Genomic DNA, 24,033 nt, shown 5'->3' on the forward strand with positions numbered 1-24,033 from the left:
TGGCTTTGAATTTTGAAGCTTTCTAAATTTTTTAAATGTTTTATGGTGTTCTAACAACTTCCTAACTTAACAGATGCTTTAAACATTTATTCCTCTCTAAGTTTGAGGATTCCATTGTCTATTTAAGTACCTGTAAAAGTACAAGAGCATTTACTGTGAAGTGTATAACATTTTCTCCTTTAAGGTCTGTGTCGCTAAAAGTCTTGTGCTAAGTCTGTATGGGCCATTTATCTGCATTGTATAGATTTGTTATACTAGTGTCTGCATGAGGGTGTTAAAAATATCCCAACACCTATTATTGCAGTTTATTTTTTTATTAAAATAGCAGAAATTTCCCACCATTTTTGGGGGGTTAATTTTGTTCTGTTAAATTTAATCATTTCTAGGGTGAAGTTGTGGAATTCCTTGATGAGCTGTTAGAAGTGGAGGAAAAGAAGGAATCCTGATGAGTAAAACTACTACAAAGTATTTTACAGAAGTGAAGATTCACCATTTCTCCTTACTATTGTTTTTGATCACCTGTAGTTCCAGTTAGATATAATTTAAAGGTGCTTCTTTAAGCTGCATCTTTTATCCCAAGATCCACTCCTGAAAGGTCACTTCTGTGCTGCACTGGCTTTTCTGTGAGCGTGGCTTTTCACTGTGCAGAACTGGTTCACATGAGTTTCCTTCTTGAGCTTTCTTTCCCTTCTACAAACACAACAAAACAGACTATTTCTGTTTCCTAGCACGGCACTAAGGCTCCTCATTTCGGTGCTGTTCTACTAAGTTGTAGCAGTACAGCTAAATTCTCAAGAACCTTTGTCAGATTATGAGCTATGGAAGACATAACAGTTCCCCTTTCTGAGCTATGAATTGTATTATTTATTTATGTCTTTTTATATGATGGTGAATAAAGTGATAATGAATCCCAGTGCACCTGAAAGATATTAAGATATTAAATGTACCTGAAAGATATTAAGGTACATTTAAATAGCTGAAATAAGGTTATTAACAAACACAACTAATGATCTTGTAAACATTGCTTAAAGAATTATGAAAGCAGCATTGATCTTTCTTGAAAGCTAAATTAAATTCCACTGTGTGAAACTGAGAATAAAAATAATTTTTTTCTTCCTACTAGTTCTTACTCTTTCTGTTGAAACAGCCTGTGGTCCCTGTTGATATGGGGCCAGTCTTGTACGAAATACTGGTGATTGATGTATTTAGTATTCTCTTCGGTTAAAAAAAATTTCGTGTTTTTTTTCTGCCTAGTGGGACTATCTGCATGGTTTTCATCCAAAGGTAAGTACAGGTGGAAACTGAGGTGATTTTCAGTGGAATAATGAAAAATATTTACATGTGAATTCCTGTCCTTTTGATGAACTGTACAGCAGATGATACAGATGTACAAATGGTACAGACCAAATAAAGGTGTGATGGAGAAAAGTAATGAATTAGTGCCTAAGTCTACTGAAGAGCAAAAATCCCCTTGAACTCAGAGAAGGATCCAGGATTTCATCTTCTGCTTTCCTCTTTTGTTTTCAAGGATCAAGTCCTGCAAGTGGTTTCATCCTGCTTGCATCAAGAGGAGATAAGCATTCAGTACATATGAGCATCCAGATGAGCATTCACCTATGATGGAACTGTAATTCAGCTGAATGGAAGTGAATTAGAAACCCTTAATCTGCTTGGAGTTTTTAAAAAGGCAAAACGTGATCTACATTAGCTTGCCAAGTTGTTGCTGCTATAGTTTATCTAAGTTGTAGTAGTCTACACTGTTGAATATCTATAGGGAATAAGAAGGAGAATCCATAGGATGAGGTTGCAGTGTCCTTCAGCATATGAAATATTTGAATTTGAGTGTGAAAGATGTGGAAGATGAGATTGTCTTTTGTAACTGCTTTAATATAAATCACAACTAATCCACTGAAGTTGATAGGCAGACTGTTTTAATCTCAAAATGAAAATCTAGAGAGCCTTTTAACTTTAGGAGATTTGCCCAGCTCAGCTTGTGGTAAGGAGACCAGAATCTGTTTTGCTGTGTGCCTTGAGCTGACAGAGGGTTGTGTGTATCACATTTCCTCATGGTTTTGTTCTACACAGTATTTGCACTCCGTTCATTGTAATTTTATGTAAGAATTGAAATTTGCTTTTGAAAGTTGTTTACAAGCAGTTGATTGTAAACCATCATTTCACCCCATGAAATACATGTACTATCCTACTGGGGTAGCTTCTCCAATTTATCCTTAGTTTTCTCTTGTTGGAGGTATGTATATGCTCAAAGGAGAGGTTACTGCTCTGGAGTCCCCTTTTGTCCTTTTGCCTTCCAGCCTGAATGGACAACTACAGATTTTGTCCTCAAGAGCTCAGCCAGTGATGAGGGGAGACCTCATTGCAGTCTATAACTTCCTTGTGAGGGGGAAAAGGATGGGCAGGTGCTGATCTCTGCTCTGTGGTGACCAGTCACAGGAGCCAGGGGAATGGCCTAGAGCTGTGTCAGGGAAGATTTAGGCTGGATATAAGAAAAAGATTCTTCACCCAGAGGGTGGTTGGGCACTGGAACAGGCTCCCCAGGGAAGTGGTCACAGCACCAAGTTTGACAGTTCACAAGCATTGGGACAATGCTATCATGCACATGGTGTAACTCCTGGGGTGTCCTGTGCAGGGCCAGGAGTTGGACTCCATGATCCTTGTGGGTCCCTTGCACCTCCTAATATTGTGTGATTTTATGATAGTCAATAGCTTCATCTTTGATACTCTAGTATTCAAATCCAGAAATCTCACCATTAAAAGGTGTGGAGCTGGCTGGAGATTACCTTTGTTTTACAGCATTTTTAGTTCACCTTTTTGCTATCACCATTTACCAAACTGACTTCAGAGCTCTGCCAAGCTCTGGCTGTTGCCTGGCTGTTTGTTTCTGTGATGCTCTGTGGTGCCTCAGCTGCTGTGTGCTGTTTGTAGGTACTGCCGTGCAAAGCCTCAAAGGCTCCAAGAGTGATGGTTGTAATTCAGGTTCCTGAGCCCAAGGTGTTCCATGACTGTACATCCTGTGTGGAAATACCATGTGCATAAAGCTCCTAATCAGATGTTGCCTGTTGGTGGAACAAGTAGTGTAGACTGCAGTAGGTACTGCGAGATGAGAGAAAATAAGTTCCAAGACCTCTTTGTTCTGCACCCAGAATTATTTCTCTCCAGTTAAAGAACTCCATTCTCCATTCCAGCACTATTTGTCTGAGATTCCTATTATGTTTTTTAAAGAGCAAAGAACATGGTAAAACACTGCCATATTTTCACTCCACCAGTAAAAAGTAAGTACCAGAGTTACCTGATTCGTGATTTGACTTCAACGGATTACAGTGGGTATATGTTTGGTGCCTATGAACCCTGATTTTTCCTCTTCATTGAACAGTTTTTCAATGGTTATTGCAAGTCTCTCAGGTATTATCAATTTTCTGGCAAGCTTGTGGTTTGGTCTTCAAGTCTTCCTTAGCTTTTCACATTCACTCATTTCCTCACCTCTTGATCTTGCAGATAAATTCCCCTCCCATTGTGCCTTCTCAGGTGGGGATTTCATGGTTTACTGAGATGTCCATTAGCCAATGGTTTGTTTTTCTTACGCTTCGTTAGAGTAAGTCTGATGTCCATTACCATTCGATTTAACTTGAGGAGGCAACTGATACTCTTGTGGCCTCATGAGATGGCACCATGATCCCTTTTTCATTTTGTTTGAGTGCTGGATTTCTTTTTCTGTCTTTCTTAATTTGCACTTTACATTCCAAGCCAGTTCCATCTTAATAAGTACAAGTAGTTCTCAAACCCTTGTTCTTTTCTAATGAGAAATAGCTCCTCTTCCAGTTCTTCAGTATTTATTGTGGCTTTTTTCAGCATTCTCAGGTTCTTGTAACTGATTTTTCCTGCTGCTATTGTTAAATGCCAACATTTACATATGACTGTAATAGCTTAGTGTCTTTTTTTCCACTTCTCTGATCCTGCCAGCTCTTTTTGGGAGGCAGTAGGAATATTCCTGCCTCCCTTCTGCCACCCCAAATTCCTGCAGTTGTGAGTTGTCTGCCTCAGATGTTAGCAGCTTGTGCCTAACCTGGTGGGATATTTAGATTTGTCTCCACTTTTGGCAAGATTTACAGTATGATGCTGATGGTCGTGGGAGCATCATCTTGTTGAACACACCATGTTCATGTGACAGGTTTGAATGCAGCATTGGTATGTGTCTCTGTCCACTTTGTTGGTAGTATTGCAAATTGTAGAGCTGTACAGCTACACTTCCTAATAAGTATTCACATTTCTAAAGCAAAGCTGGCTATTCTCTAGCTGCTGTTGGCCTCTGATGCTCTGTCAGTGCTCACAAGCAAGTCTGCAATAACTTGATCTGCATGTTGTTCCATCACCACTTAGAGGCGAATAGTGGGTGAAGTCCGTCTGGCAGATTTGTAGCACGGGGGCTACATGCATGTGAGTCCTGAGCTTGTTTTCTTGTTGAATGGGGTCCTACATTATGGGGAACTGCTTGGAAGCTGAAGATTTAAACTGAGTCAGAAACAGTGTCACACTGAAGTGGATATTTGTTAGGTGAAAAACACCTAAACACCTGACTGCTGGCTGTCAGGACAGTCTTTTATGTAAGAACTAAAGCTTGGGTAAGGGTAAGGGCTTAGGTTGAAAATCAGTGAATTTCACAGACTCTGCTGAGAATATAATCCTTTTCAAATTAATGCTTACTCTTACTATGGCAATTCTTCTTATTATCCTTGTGAATTCATCCTCACAAATGGCAACATTCATTAAAAAAAGGTAGGATAGTAGTGATTGTTCTCCTCAAAGCTTAGTTTTGCTGCCATAAAAGAGCATTTCAGGCTGCATACTTCTGTGCCTTGGCAATTCCAATTGTCAATAAAATCGACTATGAAAAAACATTCTTTTAGAATTATCAGTTCTGGCAAATTCAATGGGAATACAAATGTCCTGCTGGGCCCTTTCATTTGCTGTAGCAATCCTGCAAGCAGACCTTCGTTACTTCTGTTGACAAGGTGTTGTATTGCACTGTTAGTTTGGTAAGTACAACTGTTCATGGTTGTTATGGTTCCGTTGTCCCGTATCGGTCTGTGACATGGTCGAATCTTTCCTTTCACCCCGTCCTGTCTGCGGCGTCCCACTCTCTCTCTCACCCTCTCTCTCTCTCTCTCTCTCTCTCTTTCTTTATTACCTTGTTAAGGCTCATAAATACTAAAAGCAAATTCAAATTGCTCAATTTTCCAGAGCTTTACTGCTTTGGAATGCTAGAATATAAACCCAGAAGATAGTCAGTTGTTCTTAATTCACCTGAAGAGCCCATCCAACCAATGAGGTGTCATTTCTCCATACTTTCTGGACAAGCTATCCCCCTGAAAATCTGATAGCATGTCCTGCTTTACAAAGTTCTTTCTCAGTAGACTGTTGAAATCAATACCCACCATTTATCTTCACATCCTTTACAGTGAATTATTGATCTGTGTTGATAATGGAGGCACACTTAGAAAATATTTCCATTTCAAGAGAGTCTTCATGAAAAACGGTTTAAATAGCATGCAAATTTCGCAGCTCTGAAAATGGAGTTGTGATTAGACGAAGATTTGTTGATTGTAAAAGTACAAGTGTTTATTATGGCTGATACTGAGAATAAACAGTTGCCTGCATATGCCAGCTACCATGGAAATACGTTTTTAGGTTCTAATGGAGCTGTGAACCAAAGCTACTTCAGTTTAAAAAATTCAATACTTAAACTGTGGGGAGGAGTAGTCAGTGCCAGAGAAAACATTCCCATTTAATAATGTTTGAACATAGAGCTGTGATGCAGTTTGTAGCAAGGCAGTGAGAAAAACCCACAACTAATCCTTCATTGCAGCTGTCTGAACTTTTGGTCATCTGCCATGCTTTAAACAGCGACTTCTTTTTCCTGGTGACTCAAGACTTGAATGGCCTAGTGTGGAGAGTTTAAGCTCTATACAAAAAAGGAGTTAAGAAATAGCCAAAGTAAGTTGGGTTGCACACCGAGCAAATCAGGGGTTTGTATCTTGAGTCCTCTTCAGTGCCTAGGAGAAAATATTAAAATAAATAGATACTTTTTTTTTTTTTTTGGCATGGAAATATTCACTGATTTAGGCATCCATCTCTCCCCCTTCCCCTCTTTTCTCTCCTTAAAGTACTTTTGTTATATGGAAATTAAATTCTGTAGAGAGTTCAAATTTTGAAGTGTATAAATGATAACCTTTCCTGTAGAAAAACTTTCTAAGTTTATTTGATTATTTTAAACTTTTTCTTCCTATTGATATATCTCATGGGTAGGTATTTTCAGCATCATGAAGTAACACATTTTTTTTCCTGATTAATTCTATTGCAAAGTAATGGAACTTGTTTACTTTCAAGTGGAAATATGGGAGTCAGAGAAGTAATTTTATATGACTGCTAAATTTAAAGGAAAATTTAAAAGGGGCTTTCTGCTTTTGGCCCATTCTCACTATCACTTGTCTGAAAAATAATTAAACATTTACATATTCTCCTGAGCTGGTGGAAACCCTGTAGTTTGACAAGTCTTATGATGGTCTGATAATTTATTATTAAGGGTAATTTTTAAATGGTCATTCATAGTTACTTTCACATAAATGTATTATGTTTTATCTTTGCATTACAAATTATTGGGTATTTAAAAAAGGTAAATCATTGAAGAAAAAAATCAATCTATGCTGGGTCCAATGCACATGGCAACAAATCTCCATCACAATAGCTTTTGAGGTACAGAAAGCAATAAGGCAGTACAACACAATAACCATAATTTGTTAAGGCAAGCACAGAACTTGAGGGGATTTCAGCCTGAGAACTTAGCAAAAACCTAAAATGCATGAGCCCAGTGTTTCTGTACAAGGGAGAGCAGCCTCCTTTTGGTTGCATGGGTTTGAACCTCCAAACACTGCCAGTAGCTGTGATGTCACACCCCACAGTGTCCCTTTTCAGCCTGCTGAAGCAAATTTGTAGTCTCTGTCTAGACATCGTAGCACAAGGTCTGTATGAAATGGGGGCCAAGTTAAAAGGTTAACAAAGGAAAAGAGAGGAAGTGGAGATCATGTCTCACTCTTGACCCCAGTGAGCAAATTCTGACCAGACTGTTATAATATGTAATTTCCCTGAAAGAGAATGATGCATGCTTTTATCACAGAGTAACAAATCAATGGCTGGATGTCACCATTACAAAAGCACTTCTGGTATTCTCCCAGGTTTTTTTCCTCTCCTAATTTCAATATGCAGCTGCCAGTTTGAGCTTTGATTCCTAAGCAATTCATCGCCTACTCTATTTTGACCTTACCATGTTAAGATTTTGTATTCATTGTATAAGGTATATATTGTTTGCCAATCCCGTTATTGGTGATTAGCCAAGTTTCACACACAGAAAGAAGTCTAAATCAAATGTATCATTGAAGAACTGTTTATCCCCATCTGTTTATTAGTTTTCCCAAACTCCCTGAATCATTCTGGTAAAGTGAGAACTGTGAATACAAACAGATGATGCTGCAAAGGAAGGTAGATGTTCAGAAGAAGAACTGGGCTGGCAGTCTAAGCTAAAAATTTTAAGCTAGTATTTTTAATAACAATTTGTCTTCTACAAGAATTATGAAAGTATCAGGCCTGTCTTTTCTCTGTAAACTTGTGGGCAAATTGGATGATTTGCGCAAGAACACATGCACACACTTCATTTCCTGGTGTTTTTGTAACTTGAGTTTTATTTAAATACCTCCAAAGCATTTATGTTAATGTACACTTTCTTCTGGTTCATGAATAACAAGTGTTTCTAAGTCTCAAATGAGATCCTTGTACAAGTTGTGTTTGTAATTATATTTTGAGTCTCATTTTACATATTCAGTTCCTGGGACGAATAGAATTGACTTTTCATTTTGAATGATGCTACACAGAACTGTAACACCTACTTGTACCTTTCAGTAAAGCAATGTTTTTAATGGATGTTCCTGTGTTTAGTTTTCAACATATTTCCATGGGATTACAGATGATGTGTTTTGGTTAACAATCTTCATAAAGTTGCTTGGTGGGAAATTCATTGTTGGGTTTTTCTTTTTTAACTGCTTTTTAAAAAATAGTTTACAACATAAATTCTAAGTTATTTCATAGAGTAGAATGAATTAAAAGCAAAAAGCCATGCATATGTCAGAGACATATTTACAAATCTGTACAGTTTCTGTAATTTTTATTTTCTGTGGCTCTTGCCTGGCAACAAGATTCAACTCTTACCCTTCTGAGGTAACCCATAGCCGTTGTCTAAAAATACTTTGTTTGGCTTGCCTGCCCTGAGATCGATGGCTGCATGTAAAATGGGCCCAGTTCTGTGCTCCATTTCATAAAGCCTACCTTCCATGGAGTTAGCAGTGATTACCACTGCAACTCAAGCCAAAAAGTGGAATGAACTCCACCCAGACACCTTTTACTACTCTTTGACTAAGGCTGAATGGCTGAATGAATTTCTGACCTGCAGATTATTCACAGTTGCCAGACTTCCTCTTGTTCATTCAGAAATGTAAGGAAGACCCCATACTAAACTCATATGAACTATGCTAAGGGATTCTAGAAAACAGATTCCCCTCTATTCCTGTTTATGTTCAGAACCATTGGAGATGGGATGTCCTGTTGGAAAAGCCTCAGTGCTTTTACACCAACACCCAGTCTAGAAGCTGAGTGCATTTTATCAACTAGATGCAATTTATTTATTTCCCAGGTCTGCTTTATCTTTAAAACCACAATAAGTGGCATGCAAAGGGGCTGCCTATCTCCCAGAGCCAATGTCCACCCCTCCAGCCAATGCAAGAGCAGAATGGTGAAAAATCAGTCCTTCCACAGTTTTTACATGGCGAAAGTATTACATATGGCTTCAGTTGCCAGAGGTACTACTGGCTGTGTATTAAAGTTCAGTATTTTGGTCAGTCAACATTGTGTTCAGAAAGCAGCCGACTTTATATAGGATTCCCCTGGAAAATGCTTTATCAGTGTTTGACTCTGTAATGAGAGGCTATTCATCATAAACCTGGATTCAAAGGTGCTCTGCCTCCTCTCCTGCTCATACTCAAGGAAGAATGGCACTTACAGTATTCTCTGAATTCCAGGGAAACATCATCATTTCTACAGGAAGATTACTTATAAGAATGGTATTTCTTCACTAAGGCTAAAAGAACACCTTCCAGAGAAGTAGCATAATGATCCAACATTTGTGGCTTGTTAAATTCACAACATTAAAGACAATTACTTTAGTAGTCATTGCAATACTATCCATTAAAGACTGGTAGCAAATAGTTTTTAAGACACATCTGGTAATAATTTGTTATGGTGGTTTATCCTGACCAGCTTGGGCAGGTTCTAAAAAAGGAACAAACACCAAGTGTGTGGTTGCTCCAAAAATATCCTTCTTCAATTCTTTTCTCCTTCTTTTCCAGTGAGGACAGACCAAAGAGGCCTGATCAACCCTACCATTACATTATAGCCAGGTAGCACAGAAATTAATTAATCAATTTATTATTAATAGGAGCAAAATGTAAAAGCAGAGCAAATTTAAGATGTACTACTGAGCACACTGTGTCCTGCTGGTGTCTCCAAAAGACTCTTGTGATAGAAATATACAGATTATTTAGCTCTAAAAATTTGAATATGCTAGATGCACTTTCAAAACAATGAAACCTTTTCTGTCTTCTATGTTCTTCTAGCATTCTTTTTTCTTCTGCTTTCTGCGCTGCTGGATTTTAGCATCCATGAGTCATGTGATTCTTCTAACATGAGTATCTCTACCAAAAGGCCCCTGATTAAACTTTCTGCATTTCGATGTGTTGGTGGTGGTAGTGATGTCTAGACTGACACCTTCCATTTAGTTTATAGACAGAATTTTTCTGCTGCCATTTTTTTAAAAACCACACTGCCAGAATAGCTGCAAACAGTAACGAACAGAGAAGAATCACTATTACTGCTATGATAGCACCTTTATTTGGCTTGGGACAATCCTCTCCCTCACATGGCTCAGAAGTGGGGACAGGCTTTTCACCAAGGCCCTGGGTGAGATTTTCTTGCTCAGCTAATTCCTGAGACACTGTGTCAGTAAGGATGTCTGGAGCTGGTGCAGTGGTTGCTACTTGTTGTGGATAGGTGGTTGTGTCTCTTGGTTGTATGTATGGAGTGTGATCAGAGGGGCTGATGGTCACAGAGGTTTCTGACATGGATGTTTTAAAGCTGGTTATGTCAAACAGCATCGTTGTAGTGGACTCCTGAGTCACAGTTTCCAGAGATGTATCTGGATGTTCCCATGTGCCATCATCATAACCACTGCTCACACTAAAGTTCTCCAGACCACTCACTGACACAAGTGGTACCAGTGTCTCTTTAGCCCCTTCATCATCTACCCCTGCTGTTGCTGCCACAATCTCTGTTAGACCCTCCTCTGGAGTTGAACTGCCATTTCCCAGTTTTCTTTCTTCCACGTGATTTGGTTGGTCAGTCGTGAGGATGGTATCATCTTCTGTTCCCATTGAACCATCAACTTTATCACCCCCTTCATCAACCTCTACCACCTCTTGTGTTACTGGATATCCATCTAACCATGATTCGTCAGTGATGGCAACTGTGTCCATCGCTCTCTTTGTATCATTAGTTATGAAAATGGGTCCAATGGGGAAATCCTCACTATCATAAAACATTTTGACACCAGGTTCATCATAAGCTGTCTTCACTCCAATGTGGTTATCACCTTCAGAAAACTGTGCTTTAGTGGAATCATCTGTCTTTTTCTCTGATTCAGGCTCACTGAAAGTTTCTGATGGAAACCAAAACAAGTTTTTTTGGCTTAAGAGTGACACAGGGGACTCAGTTGGTGCCTTGCTTCCTGTTTCAGAAATGTCTGTGTGCTGAGTAGCCCCTTTGGTACTTCCAGTTCTTCCTTCCTCTGAACTTTTACTGAAGGAAAGCTGTATTTGTTCTTGCTCAATTTCCTCTTTGCCATTGCCATGGTCATTCTCAGTGATAGGCATTGATCTGTCGTCAGGAAAGTTATCTTCATAGTCAATGTGTGCCTCAGTTTCATCTAGAAAAATTTTTAAAAAACCTCATAAGCCAACATTTAATTATCTGGAAAAGCACTGAGCTAATTTATTACAAGAATCCAAGAAGAAAAGTTCAATAAGAAGTGTCTTCTAGGCAGTATTTCTCATTCTGTGTAATTGTTTATTTGAAAAGGGCATGATCCTTGAGCTGATACTCAGTTTCAAGGTTCTTTAAATATCACAATAGGTGTCATTGCTAACTGCTAAGATCTTACCTTTCCAGGTTTAAAAATGCATATAAATAACTCATTGTCTGCATTTAGAAGACTTCCTTTGCTTATTGTTTTTTCAAATCTTTTCTCTCCCTGGTATGACTCCTTATAAGATTTGAGGAAAAAAATTCATCTTATTCAAGCAAGAAATGTGTGTGGAGAGAAAGATTTAGCAAAAATTAATCAATTAGTAATTTGTAATAAAAAAAATACCCCAGACAAAACTAAAAGTTTTACAGCAACTTCATCCCTTGTGAGCCAGATGATTTTAAAGAATTATGTTCAGTACCTTATGCTCAAGATATCAAGGCATGTTTTTATCAGTATACTGCTTTTCTTCAATCCCCTTGGTGTTACAACACCTGGGCCACAACAGTATTTCTTGTTTCAGCTGACTCAGGCAGACTCCACCACCAAGGCTGACACTGAGTTCTGCTTGTTTTCATCTGAAGAAAGCAGAAGGCATCCCACAAGGCTGGAAAACTGTCTCAAACACTTAAAGCCTAACACCTAGTTAACACGATAATCCTGTCTGTCACGGATCAACTCTCAGGGTTCCAATTTTAAGGTATGAAATGTTGCCATGGAGAAAAGAGAAAAACAAAACAAAACAAAATTGTTAAAGAAACTGAGTGCTACAGAGGGGCAGATTAATTGCAGATCTTGAGTTTGATTTAGAAATACTCAACAGACCTACCACTCATAACAAAAAGACAACGCAGAAAGCTAAAATTTTGAATTTGAATGGAATAGTGCATTGTAATTTATATTTCTCCCACTATTCTAAAGCCTTAGCTCAATAAAAAATTTTCCAAACTAGATAGAGTGGTTAATTTTCAGTTCACGTAAGTTTTTACTCCATAGGAAGTTGATATAATTTCTGAGATTTATGCTGGCATTAAAAGTCATAAAAAGTAGTGCCTTGGGATATGGAAAATAAACTGAATCACGGTGAGAATTTTTCTGTATTACAGATCACTGTATTAACGTAAAGCCTTATCTTTTTTTGCCTTTTTACAGTCAACTGATTTTGAATTACATTTTCATCTGGGGCCTACCTCAATTTCCACCTGAGTCACTTTCTCCTTGGAGTCTGCTTTCCAGACTTCTGGCGGAACAATATTTGGTCTACTCTTAAGAAAGATTAGAAATATTGTCAATCCAGTCTGACCAAAACCACTTAGTGGTGATACAGTTCATGCCAGCTCACTTTTTGCCAGGACAGCTTAAGCCAGGTGCCAAAACAGAATGAACATTGGCAAAAGGTATTTTCCTTAGAATAGTGTCTGGGTCTACCAGAAACCAAAGGAATCTTACAAAGGAAACCCAAATGTGTGACCCAAATAGCCTGAAGAGTTAATATTTCTGTGAAAGCTATCATGCTAAAGAGCTGGATGTTCTTAGCAGGTCCTCTCATCTCACACAAGTGCCAACAACAGGCCTCTCACCTTCCTGGTCCCAGTGTCCTCATCTGCTTGTATAATCCTCTAGATCCTCTCCATCCTCTCCAAAGCAGGAAAATCTTATGTCTCGTTCAAGGATGATTCAACAGTCAGGGGAATACAACTCTTAGAGTGGAAAGCTTCCTGGTAGGACTCTCACTTTTCTAATTAATCCTAAAATATTTTCCAATAGTATTTCAGTCTTTCACAAATTAATGGAAGACACTGCTGAATACCAAGGCACTTTAGCAGCATAGTCACAAAGCTCTGCACAGCACTATCTATCACAATGCAGCACTTCTACTAACAGTCAAACATTAGTCTCATTTTGTCCCTTCTCTTACTTTCACTTTAGAATTTTTCTACCTGACTGGCACTCTCTTTGCATGGAAATGGTGCCTCAAACTATTTTATCCTCTACTCATCCAGACTTCTGCTAGAAGCTGGTATCTGTCATGCCTGCATTAAAGTTCAGTGTGTCTGAGGACAGCCTATAGGTATCTGTGGCATGTATATGAACTAGAACATCATAATGTGAGAAGTCACCATTTATGAACTGCTATGGTCATTGTTTCCTTTTTTTAATTGAATCATCACAACAGTCTGTCTTCACCTCTGTGTCTGTTGTAACCTCTATTTTTGGCTCTCATTTACTTTCTACAGTAATCCATCTGAGGTTCAAACAGTAATTTTTATGTTGTGGTAAGCAGGCACACACATCTGCAAACAAAAATTACATCCACATGCTTGTGTTGTTTCCTCCAGACCTACTTTTTAGTTAGCAGTATGAATGGGCAGCTAGTATTCGTCTCATTGGCCAGTACTTTATGTGTGTGAGTAGGTCATTGGTGAATGCTTAACAACTGTAGTAATATGCTTTTTAGAGATTTTGAAGCTCTTTCCCTTCAATGTTTCTTCTGCCATGTAGTTTCAGCCCTCTAGCAGAAGGTCCTATGGAACCACATCAGGAAAAAACATGTGCTTCCAAGAAAGTGCAAGTCCCCATCTATCAGAACATACTAAAGGTTTGTTGAACCATCAATCGAGTCTCCATCCACCATGCTGCCTTTAGGCATGATCCTACCTGTAGAGAAGTGAATTGGTGTTTTCTTAATGTAGAGCTGGGGGAAGAAACTGCTCATTGTGCTTTAAAGAGATCCTGAGATAGGAGCTCATTATGCACTGCTTGTCACCACATAAGGGAGTCTTGTTCCCTCTCACAATCAGATTGTGGCCCAAGTTGTAAAGCTGCTCTAACATATTTTCATGTTCGATCTCCTGTGTTTGTAGAGTTTATAGCAAAAACTATCAACATAACTAATGTTAGCTTATGAGATGCCACAATGAAAGCAACTATTGAGCTCTCTAACCATCAAAGGAGATACAGACCCCCTTACTCTGGAGATTTGATTTGGATGATCCTTGATGGACTTACACAGTAATAATACTCTATTCTTTCTTCTGGGCCTCAGACCTTCAAATGGGACATGGACTCAGTATTTAGTGACACCGTATTGCCATAACAATCTTTTAAGTCAACCGTGAGCTTGATTTTCTGGGTTTAGATTGTGCAACTTCTGCATTTTTTTTTGCTCACTTCTCAGCACTTTCCCCAACTTTCCAGTTCCCTGAATTTTAGTTTTGGTACTGAAGAGCAACAGCCAAACTAGATTCAGCTCCATCTCTTATCCAAAACATTGTAACCATTATTTATACACATTTTAAAAACTGCTAGCAATTGATTTAAAAGTGATTGCATCTTTCTTTCTACCTAGGTAGGTCTGGTTTTAAGAAGAGACAGCCCTGAAATTAATTTATCCAAGATCAAAATCTTTCTCTATTTGGTCATTGTTCTGTCTTGACCCTCTTCTGGCAGACTTAAGGATCAGTGGGTTTTAATTCACTGTCTGAGGGATTACTGAGTCTGAAATGAACATTTTACAGCAAGAGATGCTGAAATGACATACTACCAGAGATGTAAAACTCAGTTAAAAGTTAAAATCTTTTTAATTCTTAATTAATTATTTTTGGGAAGCATCCAGTCCTATAGAGCTTTCATCTCCTTCAGTTTTTTATTCTAATGTGAAAACAGTGACCAAACATAGAGACAGGTAAAAACAAAGACCCTGGTCTTCCACACTCTAGGATCAGTTTAATTTTTCTTCTAGATATCATATTGGCATCCAAGCTCTATTTTGAGTGTTGCTATTTTGGACAACCATAAAGTGCTCTGCATATTTTATGGGTGTATTTTTGGAGAACAGGAAATTGAAATCTGATTCTATATAGACCATCATTATAATTATTTGTATGGTATAAAAAAATCTTTAGTCTAAGAATCTCAAAGTAGCTACAGCAAACATTAACAAGACAGCATCTGTCTTTAAGAATGGAAAGGAAAAGTGCATGTAGACTGATTTGCCTAAGATAAATCACATTTGTGAACTACAGCTTCTCAAAGAATTATCCATTTAATTTTGATCAGGCACAAAAACTTCTCTCTAGTCGACCACAGTATGCGAGACAGAAATTGTGCCTTTTGTCTTTTGCAATAGCTACAAAAAGGAGGATCATTTTTATTCCAGTAGAAAGCCTGCTAATATAAATAAATAACCCACCAACATTTTTAAAATTTATTCCATTTGGCAGAATCCGTTCATGCCAGATCGATACTTTACATTAATCTAATACAACCTTTCAGTGACAGGCCTGAAAAGGGAACCAAATTTGCCATGACAATTGTTTTGACAGGCCATGGGCATATTTGCTGCTGATTATATTTGTTGCTAATTGTATTTGTCTGTCACAAGTCTTCATTTGCACTCACAGAATGAACAAAAAAAAAAAGCATTCTCAAATAAGATCAAAAGCCAGAGACATTTTGCTTGATTCCCCACATTAAAAATAATAATAAAAAAGAAGAAATGGTGCTAGTTAGTTGTGCTTACAGACCACATGAATGTGAACCAACATAATTCTTGAAAACTCAGAAAGCAATGTGTGAAGTAATGAGAATTGTTGAGCCAGGCAAGAAGACTGGTAGCTGCAGATTAAGTGGTCAAAGTCAGCCAAGTCCTCCTTACACTGACGTCAGAAGAATGGTCCTCAGCATGGAAAAGTTGGACTACCTCGAAACACACTAGGTTGTATCCAAGTGTTGTGATTGGAGAGATTCCTTAGATGTGTAGAAGTTATAGACTCTCCTGCCACAAGCATATAGCAGGAAAAACCCAAAACAAAAATGGATAGATATATTACATCCTTCTGAGCCAGTTTTGGGGCAGAGATGGAACATGATTTCCCAGCCATCCCATCTGCCTTCTCTTTGAGGAAGCAAACCTTAGAGAATGCAGCCTAATGCAGTCCAGCCCTGACCCCTGCCACTGAAGTGTTGGTATTAATGTTTCTGGTATTGAGCTCATGGTTTATTTTGGGAAAAAAAAAAATTTCATTTAGCAATTGTCAGTTTAGTCTCTGTGCTTGCAGGACAGCCACAGCATGGTACATATACATCTGCTTTCAGACCTTACTACAGTATTCTTCAGGATATGTTTTGCCATATATTTTGCGTTACATGTCTGTTTGATTATATACGTATTTTTTAAATTTTAATTTGCAAATCTGCTGACTGTATAGCTGTACATTTATATCCCAGGTACTGGAATGGACTGTATCTCTTCTCACTGAATCAAAACAGACAGGAAAGATGATCACAAAGAGACTTCAAAGAACATTTAACTGCTTTATTTAGGCACTATGATGATAGTTCTGTGACTACATATTTGCTCTGTGTGAGCAAGTGGGAATGTAAAGCCAGTCTGATGCTTTTCCACTAACAAGAAAAGCACACCATTATTGCTGTTTAGTCTGATATTCTGCCTGGACAGCTGGGTATTATAATGGGGCAGTTATCAAGTAGTACAATGGTACTCAAGGTGCAACATCCACAAATCCTGGCAAGCTTTATAAATTGGATAAATGTCATCACCCTTCTGCAGATGAGGTGGAGTAAGCAGCAGAGAGCAGTATAGTGACTTGTCCCTAGTCTCAGAGACATTGCAAGATGTAGGAACAGGCCTTATAGCTGTTAATGCTCTGACCAGAGTTTTGTCTCCCTGGTCCCGTTTTGTTGGAGTAAGAGCATCAGGACCATTTTACATTTCCCGGTTGTTCACCCAGTGCAGATGCAGAGCAAAGGCATTGTATCATCTTACTAAGCTCTAAACATAGCACTTAAATATTCAGTAAAGTGTCTTCACAAACATGTTTCCCTTGATGTCAGCCAGCTGGGACAGAAGTGGTCCAGTCTGCCAACAGGAATATAAATTCTCCATGAAGTCCCATCATTAACTTTCATGATAGAGACGGTGCCCTCTTGCCTCAAAGCACTTAAAAATCAGTCTGTGTGCTAACTTCTGGAGTATTTAAAAATCGTTCTTCTCTCTCCTATGATGCCAAAATATTGGTCAACTCTAAATCAGGCTCCTTTTAATTAAATTCCTTTTTTTTTTTTTCTTTTTCACTAGATTCTTACTTTTTTAAAAATAATGAAATCTAGTATCACACATTTTGATCATCCTGTGAAGTCTTCTTTCTTAAGGAATTGTGTTCAGGAGGATTAAATATATAATTATTACTTGAACAATTATTTTCTATCCCATGTCCTTAAAGCGTTTGAAAAGCATTAATCAGAGAAAGACCCTCAGCATGAAGTCTACATGTAAATAATTTTAAAAATCATAACCAACAATATCACATCTGCTCCCAAGTTTCAGTGTTGATGTTTGTGATTTTACAGCCACACTTTCCTATTTTTTTAAAATATTTTTTCTCTCCCCTGTGGCTATGTGAAAGGCTTGAGCAAAACAGGGGAAATAGATTATTTATCCAGAGAAAACAGTGAAGCACACACAGCTTAAATGGTCTGATTATTTCCCTTCCTTCCCTTGGTGTAATACAGCTTTATGTCTATCTGTGATGAAGATAGCATTTCCACTAACCTCAGTAAAGAAAAAAGAATTCTCAATTTAGTTCAGATTATAGAAGATACAGACCCACTGTGTTAGTTGAAGATGTCCCTGCTTATTGTAGAGGGGTTGTACTAGATGACTTTAAAGGTTCTTTCCAACCCAAACTGTTCTATGATTCTTTCTTCTATGATCAGATGTAGGTACTCTTTCCTCCTTTTTCCCTTCCATGTTCTTCCTTGATGCCCTGCATTATTTTGCATAATCATCTGAATTGCTGTTTGTAAAAACAATTTTAGAAGCTGAAACGGTTCAGAAAAACACTGGTGCTGTCGTTGTTTATTTTTGTGTATCTATACCAGTTAGATGGGTTTGAGAATCTGGTTTTCTGGTGCACAGACATGACCTATTTCTACTAAGAATAAGTTTGAACTTTTCTCATTATTATATGCCTGATGGTATATTAATGAATAAAAATAACTCCTTGCAAGCCTCTGGACATTAAGGAATATATAGGTTTTAAAACAGATATACTAACTCCAGCCCATATAGATAGCTCAGCTACCCAACAGCTGCCCATTCCTTTGCTTAAAAATTATCTGTTTTGCCAGGAACATTACTTTAAATATGTGATAGCCTTCTCAAAAAATACTAAAATTTTCTGATGACCATTCTTAAATACTGAAAAAATGGTGGGTTTATGCATTGATTAAGGTAACATGAAAAAGCAGAATTCAGATTACATCCACACCTGAACTGATGGCACTGTTCAACCTATGTTTAAACAAGGGGAAAGTTAAAAGACTGCTGTAGAATTTAACTAACACATAAAGGTGGATTTTATTGAGGATTTAAATTAAGGAAATATCGTTTTACAATTTGCTTGAGGGTTTTGTGGTTTGGGTTCTTTTTAGAAGAATATTTTCTTGTGTCAAGTTATTTGGTAAGAAAATCCACCTTTCATTCTTTTTAATGGAGTAAATATCTGGGCAACTATTCTTGGGTTTGTAGATAAAAGTCCTGGGGGCATGTTACAAGATGAGAACTATTTGCCTATTGGGGCAAATTTAAAAATCATACGCATTTTTGGTCACAGTGTATTTGAGTGGCACAGGCAGCTCTCCTAACTTAATGTTCCTAACTTTAATGCTCCTAACTGTAATGTTCCCAGACTAACAAAAGGAAGCAGCATTTATCATATGTGTAAGGGCAGAAGCTCAAGGGTGTTAAAGCTAAAGGAAAGGCCTAATAAAAGCTCTGATCAACCAGTGGCTTCTTACAAAAAGCCAGGGGACAAAATGAAGAGCTTAAAAGATTTTTTTATTTTGAATGCATCCTTCTACCCTGAGAGAAACGTTATGTTCATATAGGTATAAGAGAAAGTTATCTTTTCCTGAGGTTTCTTGGACATGTCTACCAATGGGATCATAGAAGTCCTGTTGGTCCAGCTAAGACCTTCACTGAGACCTTCACTGGGCCTGCAAGTGCCCAGGGCACACCCTACAATCCTGGATCTATGTGGTTAGGCTGCTGGGAAGTTGTGCCCTCCCAGCCGGATGCTCGGTATGCTGAGTGATCTCACCTTTGACACAGGCCTGGACCTGCCCATACCACTCCCCACAGCTGTTGCAGAGCAGCGTGAACGCTGTCTCCTTGTTGCCCATGATGTATCCCTGGGCACAGACATACAGGAGCTCGTCCCCCATTTCAAAGCCAGTATGGCCATGCAGGATGGTGTGGGGGAAGGACGGTGGGTCCCCACAGGGCTTGTCTGGAAGAAAAAAAGAGATGATGTTGTAAAGACTTCGCAATAGTCTTTTAATGCAGTGCTAACAGCAGTGCTGAGGTTTCCTGAGGATAAACTTATACATGTCCACAGAAAATTGTACACCTCATCTGTTTCATGTCCTTATGTCCTTTCATTATTTCCAGCTGTAACTGAGAAGGTATAAATTGGGCTATAACTGTGATGCCATAATCCTGATATTATTGACGTCTGACAGTCATGCATCTAGAAGGGCTTTGTTTTGAACATGGAAAGAAGCCAAATCAAAGCTGTCTTTCCTGCCTGATTCTACAAAAGCTAAAATAAGCTTGGGCGGGTTGGGACTGGAAAGCAACTTGGACACAGTTATTTTTCTTAACCACAGAAATGCTTGTGGAATTGTCTAAGACTGGCACTTTGAACTCTCCTACACTGTAGGAAGCCAGAAGAGGCTGAGCAATGGCCCAGTCCACACTCACAGAAAGAAAAGTCCAGGTGAACACCAGTTAGTTTTCAGACTATCTCTAATCTTCTAGCCTTTCTCAAATCAGGTGTCTTCCCAGATATTAAAATCTTCCTTCTTAGGCTGGAGACACCCTAAAATAAATAGTGACTTTGGCTCATCAGCATAGCTCTGTGAGAGCTATGTTGTCTGTGAGAATCTGAAAAGCTTAATTTATACCAGGGTATAAGATTCAAAAAGATGTTTGATAGTATTTTGCTGACAGCATTAGAAGCCAGGAAGAAAAATTATTATGAACAAGAACAAACTGGTTTTTGTTGCATTAAAGAAGGGCTCAGGGGAGGCAGGCTGACAGCTGCCACCACCAGTGTAAACTGAATTTTAACTCTCTTTTTCAGATTTGAATGATCTTGGCCATTGTTAACAAGGTAAATCAAGATTTTCTAGAGAACTTTTGAGCACTGTGGATTCTCTTTCCTCAAAGACCTTCCCCTCTGAAAAGAGCTCTTCACAAGGGGTTTGCCATGTCCCTTTTTCCTCCATGTTTTTTACAGTCCTTTTTGGAATAAGTACCTCTTGGTTACAGAAAAACAAAACAAACAAAAAAAGTATAATGCAAGAACGTGGATTTTACCAAGAAACCCAATGGGCAAAGACTGCAGTGCTGGTACAAATTATCATTTCTATATTCTTTCTCAAATCTGGGACTTTTTTCCAGTGGTTCTAGAACCCTTATTGGCTGTGTTAGAAAAAACCAACTATTCCTCTTGCCAAAGTAACTGAAGATCCAAAACCTGCTTTTGTCCAGATACAGAACAACCAAAATTAAAAGGCTCATAAGTTCTGGTAATTATATTGGGTAAGGGAAACACACGGCTAGGTCTATGTTCTAGTATTGATCTCTCCTGTTGAAATAGCATGCTTTGGTACAAAAATCTGATTGCTTAGCTGGTAAAGCAAAGATGATGTTCCTGAAAATACTTTTGTTTGGAAGCTGAAAAGACTCCAAGACTATGTTCCTAGGCATGCAGAAGGAGAAACGTCTTCAAAGAGCACCATTTCTATTTTGCTAGAGTCTACTTTTAGGACATCATCACCGCAAGATCTTGCAAGCAACAGTTCCATTAACACCAGTTCACGTCCAGAGTTTTCAATGGACCAATGGCCTTGACAGAAAAGTTTCTTCAATCTTCCCTCTGCAAAAACTTAGCCTTTCCTGGCTTTTTCCAGGGACGTTCTGCAAAACATTGTGAGTCTCAGGCTGCAGCTTTTCCCACCATCTACTCAGTTCTGACCCAGGCATAGGTAAATACATGCTTATTTAGAAATATTTTGTATTTATTTTGTGAGTTGTTTCTCTTGTAGTGAAATGAAAATCCTATGATAAACATCCACACTCTGTGAAAGTTCCATTGAATCAGGCTTTTGGAAATTGTCTGATAGACCTGACTAACCACTTCTCAAACGGATATGCTGAAAAATACCTGCCACTAATGTAAGGGACATGCTACTGAAATCAAACTTTGAAGCCTGTTCTCTGTACTGTACACACACATACACACACACACACACACACAGAAATATAGATATATTGTGTGGGGTACAATGCAAAAATGTGTATTCTCTCACAATCTGTTAAAATGTGGGAGGGGTGGTGATCCTTATCTCTGTGGGAGATATCCTCTGATGATGTGCCATCTGATAAAATCAGGGGGATGATCATCGTTATCTTTTCACAACCCATCCTTCCTCCAGAAGATATATTCCATTAATGGGCCATTAAGTCCTATTGTGCGACTGATAAGATTACATCATCCCATTGGGAGATGCTCCAGCCAGGGGGAGGAGCCAAGCCTTTCCTACCTAGATAAAAAACTGGGGTTTGGGATGCGAAGGCAGTCCTTTCCACTGGATCCCAGAGGAAAGTCGGACCTTTTCCACATCATCGCTGGACCTTCGGAGGAAAACTGCACCTTCTACAGGAGCACTGCTTCAACTGTCATCCAGGAGGACTGCAATCACCATTTATACTGGCTGCTACCAAGAACCTGACTGACAGGGTGTCAGGTTGTATTCTGACTCTGTCAGTGGTTTATCTTTTATATTATTGCATGTATTTTATTTTTTCTCTTTTTTCCTATTAAATTGTATTACTGACTTCGAGTCTCTCACTGGTTTTGATTTCAAACCAATACAGATATATAGATATATAGATATATAGATATATAGATATATAGATATATAGATATATAGATATATAGATATATAGATATATAGATATAGGTATAGATATAGATGATATAGATATAGATGTAGATATAGATATAGATATACACACCTTCAGAACTTAGTGGGAGTTATGCACATGCACACTGACTGATAAAACAAACTTTTAAGGCTACACAAAGCTCAGTTTATATGGAATCTTATGGAGGTTTGATATCCAAGAAGTGAGGAGCAGTTAGCAGTTAATACCTTTCCTGTGAACTAGTTGAATGAATAGAGATTTATGTGGATGAAAGGTATAAAAGTTATTTTATTGCCTCACAGAAAGGCTACAGAGCCTCACATTTCATGTATTTTATTTATGTAGCCACTTCCATCCATACCAATGGGACCTGTGTATCTGTTCTGAGGGAAGTGTTGATCCCAAGGCTGTATGGGACAATTATACATCACAGTTTTTTTATCTACAAAGCCTTGCTTCATTATCCTGTTGCCAGAAGAAGCAGAAAAGCAACACATTAGCTAACTATGGCAAACAGATTCAAAAAGCACATTATTACTTTCCTGGAAAGAAGAAAGCTGAAGGGATTTTTGCAGTAAAATTTGACAGCAGACATGGTTACAGAATTATGAGAGTGTGAAAGAGAGATCTGGCTGATGCATGAATAGAAAGAAAAGCAGAGATTTTAAAGATGTTCATGGACTGACACTGTATGGGGAACTCTCTCTCACGCGAGACTTTGTAAGGTTATTCCTTTGCTGCAGAACATACTGAGTGACAGCATGGACAAGCATAAGTGAAAGCTTATACACTGCAAAGACAGACTCAGTTCCTACATCCATTTTGCTGCTGTCCTCTCCTGTATAAAATGTACAGGAATTTTCCATGTTACAGTATCTTGTGGCTCCTTGTCCTGCTGCAGTCTCAATTGTTAGGACAATTCTTGCTCAGTCTTTTGCCAAATCTGTTCCTTCTGGTGTACATACAGAATAGCATAGCATAGCAACTATAGCAACTGGCATAGCAGCTCATCAAACTGAGCCACTCTGGGGACAGGCTTCATGTTTTTGTCTGTAGCCTTTGTTCCAGGAGCTGGAAGAGCATGGGTTTCTTTGGAACAACAGTCTGTGCTCAGTGCTAGCATTCAGGCCATTTTCTTGCTGAGAGAGAGGAGGCAGATCTGGGCCACAAAGTGTGACAGAGGATGTGTTGGCAGAGGCTTGTTATGTAGAGGAACAGTAGTGGTCTTTGTTAAGTTGACCACAGGGGTTGCCTGCAGTGGTGCTGCTGGGTAGATGAGGGCTGTGCTTCTCCATCCATTTGGAGAACTGATTTTTCCCTCATCTATCCTCCCACAAACCAACGTATTTCCTTGCTACTGGCTAAAAAATTAGCCCAATTCATGCTGCCCAGTAGAACAGATGCATCTGCTTGATACTTGAGGGCCATCCAGCAGAGCACCAAGCAGGTCCCATGCTCTGTCTGCTTATGTTCAAGATCATATCTTAAACCTGAACATTTGAAATGGGTTTCTGGACATCATGACCCTTCCAGAATTTTCTACATGTTTACACCAAGGTCAAACTTGTAACAGGCCTCCATATACTGATAACTGACCTCCAGTAAGAGAGGGACTGGGCTTCAGAGTAAGACAGCACAGAACAGGTATAAGGAAATCAGTTAAAGTTCACCGGAGATACTCATGTCTGCAGTAATTTGGCACAGAATGTCTCCTGGAGTGAAAATCACCATTGCAGTCAAGAAAGGCCTCAACATACACGTGCAGAAATCAGAACAGAGTCAACATCTGGTGAATGAATGGGAATATGACATAGCAAAG

The 24,033-nt window shown here is 38.7% G+C and overlaps 2 protein-coding genes across 3 annotated transcripts in view; one reads left to right on the plus strand and one right to left on the minus strand.

Moving 5' to 3' along the window:
* Positions 1 to 7,989, plus strand: part of CRTAP (cartilage associated protein) — a 26,442-nt gene extending 18,453 nt beyond the window's left edge. The window contains exon 7 of one of the 2 annotated variants that reach the window (XM_088166315.1): positions 1,529 to 7,989. In XM_088166315.1, the coding sequence (XP_088022441.1) occupies positions 1,529 to 1,594 (66 nt within the window). In that variant the 3' untranslated portion in view covers positions 1,595 to 7,989. Of the gene's footprint in view, positions 1 to 386; positions 1,120 to 1,528 lie in introns of those variants that run through there. The other variant, XM_014887642.2, reaches the window with a different exon arrangement.
* The window catches only part of SUSD5 (sushi domain containing 5), a 37,967-nt gene continuing 21,665 nt past the window's right edge, over positions 7,732 to 24,033 (minus strand). Inside the window, exons 4-5 of the mRNA XM_014887619.2 lie at positions 19,321 to 19,509; positions 7,732 to 11,098 (exon numbers count right to left, since the gene is read on the minus strand). Of these exons, the coding sequence (XP_014743105.2) occupies positions 9,831 to 11,098; positions 19,321 to 19,509 (1,457 nt within the window). The 3' untranslated portion in view covers positions 7,732 to 9,830. The remainder of the gene's footprint in view (positions 11,099 to 19,320; positions 19,510 to 24,033) is intronic.

This window comes from Sturnus vulgaris, chromosome 1, assembly GCF_052056855.1.
Source record: "Sturnus vulgaris isolate bStuVul1 chromosome 1, bStuVul1.hap1, whole genome shotgun sequence".
NCBI classification, from domain to species: Eukaryota; Metazoa; Chordata; class Aves; order Passeriformes; family Sturnidae; genus Sturnus; species Sturnus vulgaris.